A 14,488-nucleotide genomic window follows, 5' to 3' on the forward strand; every position below is an offset into this window, starting at 1 on the left:
ACTGTCAAAATTATTCTCCATTCTCTATCACTTAACTCCACCTCCTATCAGTACTACCTTCGCACAGTCTTCCATGTGTCTGTTCCTCTTCATGTGCCCAGACCCCACCTTCGTTGTACCCTCCTTGACTCACCTGGGCTTGTACAGTTGCCTCCCTTCACATATTCTTTTTTTCCACTCAGTCTAATGTTTTTATCTTTATAGCTATCTTCTAAGAAAATGAATCCGATATGTCTCTGTACTGTTTAAAAACTCTTGGACTTCCTTTTGTTGTTGTTGTTGTTGTTTTAACGAGATTAAATCTAAACCCCTTAGCTTTACATACACAGTCTGGCCCCAGTCTGTCTCTTCAGTTCTCTGTGGTTCTCCACCCAACCCCATTGCCTTGTGCTCCGGCCATATTGAGCATCTCACTCTTCCCTAGACCTATGCCAAGCCCTTTCATGGCTCTGTGCATCTGCACCTGTTTCATCTGTTTGAAAGCCTCTTCTGTCTTTGATATCCCAGACAAACTCCTATTCGGCTGTCAAGATCCAAATCACATGTTGCCTTTAGTGACATCTTCTCGGACTCCTCCAGGATAAAACAGTCATTTTTCTGTCTTCCCGTGTAGCATGTGTTCACGCCTCGGTTACTGCCCTCACCATACAGGGTTGTAATGATCTGTTTACGTTTGTCTCTTTTATTAACCTATATGGGTCTTCAGAGCAAGAACCAAGTCCAGGTCCTTAGTAAATGTTGGTTTGATGCTTGAAGGAATGTCAAAGAGAGTGTTTGAAACAATAAGAAGTTAGAAATATACTTACTCCTAAACAGACAGAAGACTACCTCACGTCCAAATTAACAGGCCTAAGGTAGGGTTGTCTAATGCACTGAATACAAGTGGTACATAGAACGGGGGAAGTCGTTTACATTCTGAGTTTCCCTAAGTCAAGGACCATTATGCAAGATTAAGATCCTGTCTGCGAGCATCCCTGTACTGAGCAGGTGTGCTCCTGGGGCACAGTGGAGAGAGCATTCCACCTGGAACCAGAGGACTGGGGTTGGAGTCCCAGCTCTGCAAATTACAACCCTTGGAACTTGGACTAGTCACTAACTTCTTTAGATCTTATTTTCATGAAAAGACATTTGGTATTTACTTTTATATTTTCCTGGTTGTTAATTTAGATGTGGGAAGACTTAGCATAGAAAGTGTCTCTTTTGTCATTTCTTTTTCTTTTTTTAGCTTTATTGAGGTATAGTTGACAAAATTGTGATATATTTAAAAGTGTGATGATTTGATATACTTATACATCATGAAAGGATTCTCACAATCGAGTTAACACATTCATCATCTCACATAGTTACTTTTTGTCTTTATTTTTTTTTTCAATTTTTTTATTAAGGTATTATATGTGTACATATCTTACCATTGCCCTCCCCACACCCCACTCCCATATATGCCCCCACCCCCAGAGTTTTGCATCCATTGGTTATGCTTATATGCATGCATACAAGTGCTTTGATTGATCTCTTATCTCCCCCACCTCTCCCTAACCTTCCCCTTGTAATTTGACAGTCTGTTTGATGCTTTACTGTCTCTGTATCTATCTTTTTGTTCAAGTTTATAATGTTCTTTATTATCCATAAATGAGTGAGATCATGTGGTATTTTTCTTTCATTGACTGACTTATTTCACTTAACATAATGTTCTCCAATTCCTCCCAGGTTGCTGCAAATGATGAGAATTCCTTCTTTTTTATGGCAGCATAGTATTCCATTGTGTAGATGTACCACAGTTTTCTGATCCAGTCATCTGCTGACGGGCACCTAGGCTGTTTCCAAATCTTAGCTATGGTGAATTGCGCTGCTATGAACATAGGGGTGCATATATCCTTTCTAATTGGTGTTTCTAGTTTCTTCGGATATATTCCCAGGAGTGGGATTACTGGGTCAAATGGGAGTTCCATTTTCAGTTTTTTGAGGAAACTCCATACTGTTCTCCACAGTGGCTGCACCAGTCTGCAATCCCACCAGCAGTGCACGAGGGTTCCTTTTTCTCCGCATCCTCGCCAACACTTGTCGTTTGTTGATTTGTTGATGATAGCCATTCTGACAGGTGTGAGATGGTACCGCATTGTTGTTTTGATTTGCATCTCTCGGATAATTAGTGACGTTGAGCATGTTTTCATGTGTCTCTTGGCCTTCCTTCTGTCTTCTTTTGAAAAGATTCTATTTAGGTCTGTTGCCCATTTTTTTATTGGATCATTTATCTTCCTTTTATTAAGTTGTATAAGCCGCCTGTAGATGTTGGAGATTAAACCTTTATCAGTGATGCCATTTGCAAATATGTTCTCCCATGCAGTGGGCCTTCTTGTTGTTTTGTTGATGGTTTCTTTTGCTGTGAAAAAGCTTTTTATTTTGATGTAGTCCCATTTGTTAATTTTCTCTTTAGCTTCCATTGCCCTAGGGGCAGTGTCAGTGAAGAATTTCTTTTGGCATATGTCTGACATTTTGCTGCCTGTGGATTGCTCTAGTATTTTTATGGTTTCCCGTCTTATGTTTAAGTCCTGTATCCATTTTGAGTTTATTTTTGTGTATGGCGTAAGTTGGTGATCAAGCTTCATTTTTTTGCATGTATCTGTCCAATTTTCCCAACACCATTTATTGAAGAGACTGTCTTTATTCCATTGTATGTTCATGCCTCCTTTGTCAAATATTAATTGAGCATAGTGGTTTGGGTCAATATCTGGATTCTCTATTCTGTTCCATTGATCTATATGTCTGTTCTTGTGCCAGTACCAGGCTGTTTTGAGAACAGTGGCTTTGTAATACAGCTTGAAATCTGGTATTGAGATCCCTCCTACTTTATTCTTCTTTCTCAGGATTGCTGTGGCTGTTCGGGGTCTTTTTTTATTCCAGATGAATTTTTGGAGAGTTCTTTCAAGGTCTGTGAAATATGCCGTTGGTATTTTAATGGGGAGTGCATTGAATCTATAGATTGCTTTGGGTAGTATGGACATTTTAATGATGTTGATTCTACCAATCCATGAACATGGTATGTTCTTCCATCTGTTTACGTCTTCCTCTATCTCTTTTTTCAGTGTCCTGTAGTTTTCCGTGTATAGGTCTTTTACCTCCTTAGTTAAGTTTATTCCTAGGTATCTTAATTTTTTTGGTGCGATGGTAAATGGGATTGCCTTTTTAGTCTCTCTGTCTGTAAGTTCACTATTGGTGTATAGAAAGGCCATAGATTTCTTGGCGTTAATTTTGTATCCTGCTACATTGCCAAATTCATTTATTAAGTCTATGAGTTTTTTGACGGAGTCTTTCGGATTTTTTATGTACAATATCATGTCGTCTGCAAATAAAGACAGCTTTACTTGTTCTTTTCCAATCTGGATGCCTTTTATTTCTTCTTCTTGTCTAATTGCAATGGCTAATACTTCCAGTACTATGTCAAACAGGAGTGGTGAGAGTGGGCATCCCTGTCTTGTTCCTGTTCTTAGGGGAAATGTCTTTAGTTTTTGTCCATTGAGTATGATGTTTGCTGTGGGTTTATCATATATAGCTTTTATTATGTTGAGGTATGAGCCATCTATTCCCACCTTGTTGAGAGCTTTTATCAAGAAAGGGTGTTGGATTTTGTCAAATGCTTTTTCTGCATCAATTGATATGACTATGTGATTTTTATCTCTCAGTTTGTTTATGTGATGTATCACGTTTATTGATTTGCGGATATTGTACCATCCTTGCATTCCTGGGATAAATCCTACTTGGTCATGGTGTATGATCTTTCTGATGTACTGCTGGAGCCGATTTGCTAGAATTTTGTTGAGGATTTTGGCATCTATGTTCATGAGGGATATTGGTCTGTAATTCTCTTTCATTGTGTTGTCTTTATCTGGTTTTGGTATTAGGGTGATGCTGGCTTCATAGAAGGAGCTTGGAAGTGTTCCTTCCACTTGAATTTTTTGGAATAGTCTGAGGAGGATAGGTTTTAGTTCTTCCTTGAATGTTTGGTAAAACTCTCCTGTGAAGCCATCAGGCCCCGGGCTTTTGTTTGCTGGAAGCTTTTTGATGACTGCTTCAATTTCGTCCATAGTTATTGGCCTATTAAGCTGTTTAGATTCTTCTTGATTGATTTTTGGAAGGTTATATTTTTCTAGGAATATGTCCATTTCCTCCAGATTGTCCAGTTTGTTGGAATAGAGTTGTTCGTAGTATTTTGTAACAATCCTTTGTATCTCAGCGGGGTCTGTTGTTATTTCACCTCTTTCATTTCTGATTTTGTTTATTTGGGTCCTCTCTCTTTGCTTCTTGGTGAGCCTGGCTAGAGGTCCATCAATCTTGTTTATCCTTTCAAAGAACCAGCTCTTGGTTTTGTTGATCTTATGTATTGTTTCTTTGGTCTCTATGTCATTTATCTCCGCTCTGATCTTTGTTATTTCCTTCCTTCTGGTTACACTGGGCTTTTCTTGCTGCTCTTTTTCTAGCTCTTTGAGTTGTAGGGTTAAGTAATTTATTACCATTGTTTCTTGTTTTTTGCAATAGGCCTGTAGAGCTATGAACTTCCCTCTCAAGACTGCTTTCGCTGTGTCCCATAGATTTTGGATTGTTGTGTTTTCATTGTCATTTGTTGCCATGATGTTTTTTATTTCTTCCTTGATCTCTCTGGTGACCCAGTCCTTGTTTAATAGCATGCTGTTTAGTCTCCATGTGTTTGATTTCTTTGGATTGTTTTTATTGTAGTTGATTTCCAGTTTTATGCCACTGTGATCTGAGAAGATGCTTGATATAATTTCTATCTTCTTGAATTTGAAGAGACTTTGCCTGTGACCCAGCATATGGTCTATCTTTGAAAATGACCCATGTGCACTTGAGAAGAATGTATATTCTGTGGCTTTGGGGTGAAATGTTCTGAAGATGTCAATTAATTCCATCTGGTCTAGTGAGTCATTTAGGATTGCTGTTTCTTTGCTGATTTTTTGTTTAGAGGATTTGTCCAGTGGTGATAGTGGGGTATTAAAGTCTCCTACTATGATTGTGTTGCTATTAATCTCTCCCTTGATATCCTCCAGGAGTTTTCTTATGTATTTGGGTGCTCCTATATTGGGAGCGTATATGTTTACCAGAATTATTTCTTCTTGTTGGATTTCTCCCTTTAGTATTATGAAGTGGCCTTCCTTATCTCTTGTTATGGCATTTACTTTGAGGTCTATTTTGTCAGATATAAGTATTGCTACCCCAGCTTTTTTTTCATTTCCATTTGCCTGAAAGATATTTTTCCATCCCTTCACTTTCAATCTGTGTGAGTCTCTTGTTCTGAGGTGGGTCTCTTGTAGACAGCATATATATGGGTCGTGTTTTTTTATCCATTCAGCTACTCGATGTCTTTTGATTGGAGCATTTAGTCCGTTTACATTTAAAGTTATTACTGAAAGGTATTTGTTTGCAGTCATATCTATTTTTGTGTCTGTATTCCTTCTTACCTGTTTATTTCTTCTTTTTACAGTATTCCCTTTAGCAATTCTTGCATTGCTGGTTTGGTGGTGATAAACTCCCTGAGGAGTTTGCAAAGCTCCTGATTTCCCCTTCAATTTTGATTGATAGTCTTGCTGGATATAGTATTCTTGGATTCAGTCCTTTGCTTTGCAACACTTTGTATACCTCCTTCCATTCACTTCTAGCTTGTTGTGTTTCTGATGAGTAATCATTTGACAATCTGATGGGTGTTCCTTTGTAGGTAACTCTCTGTCTCTCTCTTGCCGCCTTTAGGATTCTCTCTTTATCATTTATATTTGCCATTGAAATTATGACATGTCTTGGTGTGGGTCTTTTGGGGTTGATCCTGCTTGGGACTCTCTTTACTTGCGTAACTTTTATCTTTCCCATATCCGGGAAGTTTTCTGTCATTATTTCTTCAAATAGATTTTCTAATCCCTGCTGCTCTTCTTGTCCTTCTGGCAGCCCTATTATACGCATGTTACTTTGTTTCATGTTGTCCCGAAGCTCCCTTAGGCTTTCCTCCTGCTTTTTAATTTTTTTCTCCAATTGCTGTTCAGCTTGAGCTTGTTTCTGTACCTGATCTTCTAACTCACTAATTCGGTCCTCTGCTTCTTGTAATCTACTGTTGAAACTTTCCATGGTGTTTTTGATTGTAGCTATATCACTTTTCATTTCTTCCTGATTCTTGCATAAGTTGTTGATTTTCTCATCCATCCGATGTATAAATTCCATGACCATTACTCTGAACTCCTTTTCGGTCATGTTGCAAGCTTCATTTTCACTAATTTCCTTTCTTGGCGACTCCACATTTTCTTTCCTCTGTGAGTTATTTCGTTTCCCCATTCTGGCTATTACCAGAAAGCTCAAGCTTCTGTTTGCGTGGACCTGGGCCGTGTGCTGTGGGGACTTCGCTCCACCCTAGTTTCACTGAAGTGCTCTGACACTAGGACGTGTGACTGTCTTTGGTTGGTGGGAACCAAACTTGCCCAGGATCAGTGTCCCCAGTGTTCCGTGTGGTCTCGTGTGCACATTTAGAATCAGGGGCCCTGTCTGCACCACACTGTTGGTATGTGCCGAGAATGAGATCCTTAGCATGTGCCAGGAGTCAGAGTTTCCCTGTGTCTGCACCAAGACTCGAGTGTCAAAGTCTCTGTTGCCTTGTGCGGTTTCTCGTTGAGAATCAGGGTCCCTGTGTGTGCACGCACCAACAATTGGGGTCGCTGGCTCTTAGTGTGAATGCGCTGTGAGTCAGGGATCCCAGGCAGCTGTGTCCGGCGTGCCAAATTCCCTGAAGTGGGGCTGCGTCCTGTGTGTGCTCTCTCTACTGAGCCAAACCGGCTAGAGCGCACATTCTTAAAAACCTGAAGGTGAGCCGGCTCAGTGCACTCTCCCAAAGTCCCAGAAGGGGGGCGGAGTCCGTCCTGCACGCCAAATTCCCCAAAGGGAAGCCCCTCTGTGCACGCTTTTAAGAATCTCCGAAGAGGGAGCTGTGCCCCGCGAGCCAAATTCCCCCAAATTCCCCGAAGGGGAGCCCTCTGTGCGCACTGACAGATTTCCCCGACGGGGAGCTGCTTCTGTCCCGTGCGCGAGCGCGTGCCAAATTCCCTAAGAGGGAGCGCGTCCCTGCGCAAAGTTCGGCAGCTTGGGCCAGGGGCGGGTCTATCAGTTACTATGGCGCTGTCTGTGCGCGCGCCTGTGAGCAGCTTGGGCGAAGGGCGCATCTATCAGTTACTATGGCGCTTTCCGCACGCCTGTGCGCGCTCAGCAGCTTGGGGGAGGGGCGGGTCTATCAGTTACTATGGCGCTATCAGCGCCTGCGAGGAGGGGGATAGGCTCTTTGACTCACGGAAATCTGCCGGGAAGTCTGGATTCTTGTTTGTTTGTCTGAAGCTGTGATAGCAGTTCTCTGTCCCCAGTGGCTGCAGGGTCCTGGTTTGTGTCAGAAGCCAGGATCTGAGTCTCGGGCAGCTCTGTTTCCCAAGATGGCGTGGTCTCTGCGTCCGCACCAGCCGCTGAGAAGTGTCCGCTTTGTGCGCGGGGCTCCGCCGTCTAGGGCTGCCCTGTTCGGGAGCCCCTTGGAAGACCTGCAGAATCTAACTGACCCTATCTCATACACACACACACACACCACACACATCTACACTCTCCTCTATGGGTTCCTCACTCACACTCTCTCCCTACCTTCCTGCCGGTCGCCATCTTTTTCCTATTTTTCTACTTTTTGTCTTTATAAGAATACTTAGGTTATACCCTCTCAGCAAATTTCAATTATTTTGTACAGTGTAATCAACCATTGTCACGATGTTTAACCTTAGATCCTCAGGCCGTATTCATCTTATATCTGAAAGTCTGTACCCTTTTAACGACCTCATTGCCCCCACTGCCCAGCCCCCTGGCAACTACCATTTTACTCTCTGATTTTATGAGTTCAATTTTTTTCTCCAGATTTCACATATAAGTGATACCATGCAGTCTTTTGTCTTTCTCTGTCTGGCTTATTTCACTTAGCACCGTGGTCGGCAAACTGCGGCTCGCGAGCCACATGCGGCTCTTTGGCCCCTTGAGTGTGGCTCTTCCACAAAATACCACACCCTGGGCGAGTCTATTTTGAAGAAGTGGCGTTAGAAGAAGTTTAAGTTTAAAAAATTTGGCTCTCAAAAGAAATTTCAATCGTTGTACTGTTGATATTTGGCTCTGTTGACTGATGAGTTTGCCGACCACTGACTTAGCATAATGCCTTCCAGGTTCATCCACGTTGTTGCAAATATCATTTCTTTATTGATAAACAATAATTCTTAACTCAGTGTAAATAGGATTCTTTTCTTTTATCTGAAATCCACCTTTTCTTTCCCTTTCAGCTTCAGAGTGAATTAGAAAAAGGTGAGCAGGACAATGCAGAGCTGCAGGAGTTTGCCAACGCCATTCTCCAGCAGATTGCAGACCACTGCCCCGACATCCTGGAGCAGGTGGTCAATGCATTGGAAGAGTCATCCTGACCCTGCTTCATGGGGAGGGCCAGCCAGCAGCCCAGTGCAGTGAACCCAGGAGCCAAGAAAAGCAAACTATGAGGACAGGCACCCAGATACTTCTTGGCACCTGCAAACACTACGAACTCTCTCCTACCGTGGTTAGTTCTTCCAGTGCGATTCCAGCGCCACTTCTACGTCTGTCACCTTACTCTGCTGTTCTCCTTTGGATGTTGTCTCTACGCTTATTTTTTTATGTCCAAGGTGGGTAAGTGGCCAAGTCTCCATGAAGAACCGCCATCTGGTCATCAACAGTGGAGAACTCTGGAAGCTGGTGGCTCTGCCCCCACAGAGGGTCATGGAGGAGGGAGCCTCTTACTTCTGTCCTTGACGTGGGAACTAAACCTGGAACCTACTTGGAGTTCGGCATACTGAGAGAATGCTTCCCCATGGACAAGAGAGCTGAGTGTCCTAAAATCACAACAGGTGCTTTCTCCTAAAAGGATTTTTTTTAAATCTCAAAAAGATATTATTAGAAAAAGAGAGAGGGTTAAAGAGAGAACAGGGACAAACAGAAAACTGACTCTTCTTACACTGTCTCTTTTGTTTACTTCCATCTGCAGTGTTTTATGCGGGGGATCCGCAAGCAGGCTCCCGGGGGCTCAGGGTACACTGACTCCCCAGCCCTGTCTGTCTCGCTTAAGCGTGCTCTTGTCCTCGACCAGTTAACGACAGGGTGGTGCAAGCAGTTCTCCCCCTAGTCCTCTTGTGTAAGACCTTTGGCCTTTTACTTACATCATGAGTCTCTAATGGAAAGAGAAGAGGGGTTTGACGTGAGGCGCTGTCATCACCAGCTCTGCTTCTGGAGATGGCCATCGCCAGGGTCAGGCTGTTTCTCCTGAACATCTCCCTCATCAGGCCCCCGAGCCCCAGAAGAATGCTTCTGCCTTCCCGCACCAAGCTCCAAGCCCAGCGGCCACTGAACTCTCTGACCCACCTTCCACCCTTGTGGCTTAACTCTGGATTTGCACTCCTAGAACCTTAGCTTCATGCATTGCCTGGAACCTCCTCTGACACAAATGAATGTTCTCGTCCCACACACATTCCTTCCTCCATTCTTCCATTCAAAGAATATTTATGAAATGCCTACTGTTAGGCAGTGGTCCTTGGGGGGAAAATGGAGGAGAGGTATAAATGATTCTATGAGACATACCTGCTTGAGTCAAAGCAGCAAGAGGCATACTCTTCCTCTCCCCGATCTTAATAGAAGGTATCTTTTCCAGAAAAGCTTTCCTAACTCAGCATTTCTCACTTCTCACCATAATAGAATTGATGGATTTGGGGGCTGGGGCTGAGTCACTTTCTTGCCACTTGGTGATTCAGGACGTTTGCTTGTTGTTGCCCTGAAAGAGCATCCTGTCCAGGGGCCTGTGAGAGTAGGTGGTGTTTTCTCAGTACATCTCCATGCACCTCGTGGAACTTGGCCAGCTCCATGTCACAAATGAGAAAATTGACCCCAAAGTTGCAAATCCACTTGAAGATACTGGCATTTTGAAGAGCATTTTCCCCATGCATAGACAATGACAGTCATAAACAAAATCAGGCACCAAGAAATAGACCACTTAACCAAAATCCAGGCCTTTGACCACCTCTGTGACCAGACACCCACCAGACACTCACATCTTCTGATAAGAGTTGCTGGGCTAAATGCCTTTGTCTTGCATTTTCTCCTCTGCCCTTTCCCAATTACTCACCCAAAGAATCTGATGCTGCCTGTAAAGTCATCACGGCCATCAGTGCAGTATCTTCCCCACCAGCAAGCCTTGACTGTCTCATTAACTTATATGGTCGAATCTCCAGCTGCCCTAACTCCTGCTGTAAAAGAGTCCCCCCTGTGAGAAGCTGTAGAGTGTTCCTTATCAAAGGTTTAAATGGACTCTGCTCATAAAGTTCTTACTGAGATGCTTCCTGATAGCCAGGCTGGCCGGAGTGGGGGCACAGGGGTTAGACATTAAGTGGTGGTCATTTGTGGTCAATTACCTCAATTTCATTTATTTATTGCACTGCCCATAAATCATGCAGATAGCCCCTAGTATTTTAGGGTGGAGTATTAGAATCTCACTTTAAATGCCGTAAGACAAAGAACTGAGGTATGATAACAGCCTTCACAGGACTACAGCAGAACGGAAAGCAGAAGAGGCCATGCCCGGAGAAGTGGCCTGGCCTGGCGCTGGCTGGCTGTGGGCTGGCTGATCTGGCAAGGGAAGGCGTCAATCAGGTCTCTCTCTGGGCCCCACTGACTTGGCCTTTACCAACAAATACAATACCTGCCCCTCTTGCCCACGTGTTGCATGACTCTCAATGCGCCTTCTTCCTTCCCCTCTTCGTTTCAACCCCTCCTGTTGCTCTCCCTCTAAAACCCTATGGGAGTCCTCTGGACAAGTGCTTCCGAGAAGAGACATTTCTGGGGCAGACAGCACCTGTCTGGTCTCTATGAGTCAAAGCAGGGAGTCTCGTTCATTCTTCCTTGTATCTCAAATGGTTCTGGGGACTTTTTGGTCCTAGATGAATTAGGCTCTGGCTAAAGTTCAGTGGTGAACATGACCTGCATTTACATTATAGGTGCAAAGTCTATACAGTTTCTATCTAGTGTTTAGAGTATCTTACTGAGTTTAAATCATTCATCGAGCCAGCATTTACTAAATGCAGAGTTCCCATCACGCAAGGACTATCATTTTGTGACCTTTTCATGATAGGCCAAGGTTTCACAAGGTCCCTCAGCTACTACCAAATATCTGTGTGTAGCCTTGAAAACTCACTAAAGGTTGCCTATAATGTTCACCAAATTCATCCATCCCATTGGCAAGCCTAGTTGCCCCTTAACACCTAAATATTTGTACCCCAAATGAAGATCATCATAAAGGGGACAAGAACAAGAGTGGGTAGAATCCAACCTGGAGCACATGACTACAGAAAGAAAATGTGACTTCATCTTTTCATATACCTCTATCCCGGGTACTCATTGAGTCCTTGATGAAGTATTGAATTGAGATTTTACAAGGACTTTGGATACCATTTGAAATAGAAAGGACTTTAAGTGGGCTTTAACATATTAAGAAATATGCATGGGAATCCTGAAATCCATCTCAATTCTAACTTTTGACCTTGTACGTTACAATCTAAAGAAGATCTAAGTTCCTTTCTCTCTCTCTTACACTTGGGCTTTACAAACACTAGTAAGGCATACGGGACCCAAGACGATCTTCAGTGGCTCTAGTGGCACTTTCGTGAGTAAAAGTCTGTTTGGTTTTCCGTGAGGAGCTCATCGGCTCACCCACTCCTCAGAGGGAGAGAAAAGGAAGAAGTCAGCACAGAGTTTTAGTCAACGGCTAAGCCAACCCCTCCCTTGCTGATGGTCAGGATTGGCGTTTGGATTTGCTGCTAGAGAGTCCTGCTGTTCCCCGAGCCCTCCTGCCCTTCTGTTTGACCGCATTAAGCTGAGGCCCGCTGGCAACCCTCAGGGTCTTTGAGGAAAGGGCAAATGGAGGAATATGTCACCACATAGAATGTGACCCTCCCGTGACGCCTGCTAAGTTTCCGTGGGCCCTGTATCAGCAATATCAGTAACTCTCATGTCTGCCTCCCCAGCCTCGTCTCCCCTCCTGCGAACGTTCAGAGCTACGGAAAGGGAGATGAGAAGGGAGTCGGTGCAGGCAGCACGCTGCCCTCTGCGATGCCTGCAAGGCCACGCACCCCCCCGCCCCCCGTCACTGCCAGTCCCTGGGCTCTCAGGAGAGTGATTTCCACCATTTAAAGAAACGTTTTAAAGGAACCTGGAGTTTCCTCCTTGTGAACTAAGGGAATACTTGGGCAAGAAAAAAAACATACAAGGAAATCCTTCTGAACAAAATGGCTGTCTTTACTCTTTTTAAGCAAAAACTGTTTCCAGACTTTTTAGTGTCAAAACTGTAACCAAGTGTCTCCTGATTTCCTCCCAATGTGTGTAGTGAGTACTGTGACCCTAATGTAGGCATTTCTCCTCCGACTCTCGGAGGAGAGGTGGTTTTAGGACTGACTTTGTGGGGAGCAGGTTTTTGTCCCATCCCACCTCCTCTTTTGTTTCTCTGCTTGTCAATATTGTCTGTGTGGTTCAGAGAATTTGGGCAGTTACATTGTGTCCATTGTTGAGATTATTAAGATATTAAAAAGTAGTTGTAGAACTGAAAAATTAAAGAGCTGTGTTTTTAAAAATGCAAATCAATATCATGTAAAAGGAATTCAAGCTATGGGGCAGCCAAACTCCGCCCTTCCTCCTAAGCTGGCTTAGGTGGCAGCTGGGCTGGCCGCTTGGGAAGTTCAAGGACCACACTCCAGGCAGGTGACTGCATGGCGGAAGGACAGCTGCTGAGGGAAAGGAATGGGAATCCGGGCCTCAGAGTTCCAGTCGTGCCAGCGCTTTCCTATACATCCTCAGGGCCTCTGGGTAGTTTGTGACCCCATAGCCACTCTCACCCCCACGTTGGTCCCAGCTCAGTGTGCCTAATGCTATGTGGCAACCTGGGCTTGCCTCTGAAGCCCACCCCTGGCAGCAGCCTGTACAGGCCACAGAGCCTCTCTCCTGCCCACTTGGTGCTATATCATCCAGTGACCGTCCAACATGGGCCAAGCACTGGCCAGCCCAGAGCCTGCAGTCCGGTGAAAGCGTTATACTCAGATCTCAGTTCCTTCTGGCTTCAGTCCTGGATTCTTTCCCTTTAAGATATTTAGTCCCAGATCTCCTGGGCCCAGGCCGCCTCTGTGGCCCTCCCCCTGCCCCCTCTGAGATGCCATTGTCAGGAAGGGAAGTGAACCCCTCTGAAGCCAGGGAATCCAGCCCTCTGAGCCCAGCGTTTTCACACCACACCAGTATTGCATCACCCTCTAAGCCAGGCAGCCAGCCCACCTGGGGGCAGCACACCGCCCCTCTGGTCTGACGGCTGCGCAGGACCAGCCCCGAACCTGCCCACTCAGCAGGGTGTCCAGGATGGGGACTGGGGTCTCCCTGGGACATGCACCCCTCTGCTCCAGAAGAGAGAGCTGCACTTTAGTGAGGAGCTGGGGGGCGGGGGCGGGGGGGCTGGGCACTGTTTCCTTGTAGCTTGAGTTCCTTTTGGTGACAGTAGCAGCCGCAATGGTGGTGTCTGTGATGCAAATGCACCTGCTGCCTTCAAGTATGCGTGTGTGTGTGTGTGTGTGTGTGTGTGTGTGTGTGTGTGTGTGTTGGCCAGTCGCATTACTGACAGGATAATGACACTACAGAGAAATTGTGTTATAGTCAACTTTGCCTTGATAATTATTGTAAACACTTTGGTTTTTTTTTCTTTTATATTCACAAACTAAATCCATCGGGAACTTATAAAATTATTTAAAAATTATGTGCTGTGTCTTTCTTTGAGTCTCATTTAGTCTGATACTTCAAGTGAGCTGTGGCCTCAGATGGGAGAAAAGCAGAGGGAGGCCAGCAGTCCCCAAGGGGTCAGCCCTGGTGGTAGGTAGCCAAGAACCAGGGTGCCCATCCCTAAGGGGGGGGCCGAGGAGTTGGCAGCACGCTCCGCCCTGACAGGCCTGGCTGGGTGGTCTCAGAGAGAGAGAAGAGCGAGCCTCCTTTAGGTTCCCACTTACACTCGATTGGCAGCCCCCGCAATTGCCTTTTCCACCTCCCTATTCCTTCCTTACACCCCAGGCCCTGAGCCAGGTTCCCCGTTTCTGATCTAACTGTTCCAGAGCATGGAGTAGACCCACTGCTGAGGGCCAGTATAGCGGCTCCTGCTTAGATGGCAGACAGTGAGGAGGGTCCCAGCCTGACAGGGTTTTCTTCCGAATTGGGTGTGTTCTGACGTATTAACTTGGGGGGGTGTGAGCTGCCAATCAGCAGAAGCGCAGATACCAACAGTGATGGAGCCATGAGAACCTGTGCTTCAAGGATGTCCAACCTTGCTATTTGTCTTGGGCCTGATGCTCAATTAGAAATTGTTCTGGGAAATTTCTTTCATGAG

General features: G+C 44.9%; 1 protein-coding gene across 5 annotated transcripts in view; it reads left to right on the forward strand.

Annotated features, from left to right (window-relative positions):
• The window catches only part of ERC1 (ELKS/RAB6-interacting/CAST family member 1), a 519,277-nt gene extending 505,058 nt beyond the window's left edge, over positions 1-14,219 (forward strand). For 4 of the 5 annotated variants that reach the window (XM_079775049.1, XM_079775046.1, XM_079775048.1 and 1 more), the window contains one exon: positions 8,346-14,219. In XM_079775049.1, the coding sequence (XP_079631175.1) occupies positions 8,346-8,483 (138 nt within the window). In that variant the 3' untranslated portion in view covers positions 8,484-14,219. The remainder of the gene's footprint in view (positions 1-8,345) is intronic. The other variant, XM_079775050.1, reaches the window with a different exon arrangement.
• The last annotated feature ends 269 nt before the right edge of the window (positions 14,220-14,488 follow it).

The sequence above is a fragment of the Cnephaeus nilssonii genome (genome assembly GCF_951640355.1).
Source record: "Cnephaeus nilssonii genome assembly, chromosome: 6".
Taxonomy (NCBI): Eukaryota; Metazoa; Chordata; class Mammalia; order Chiroptera; family Vespertilionidae; genus Cnephaeus; species Cnephaeus nilssonii.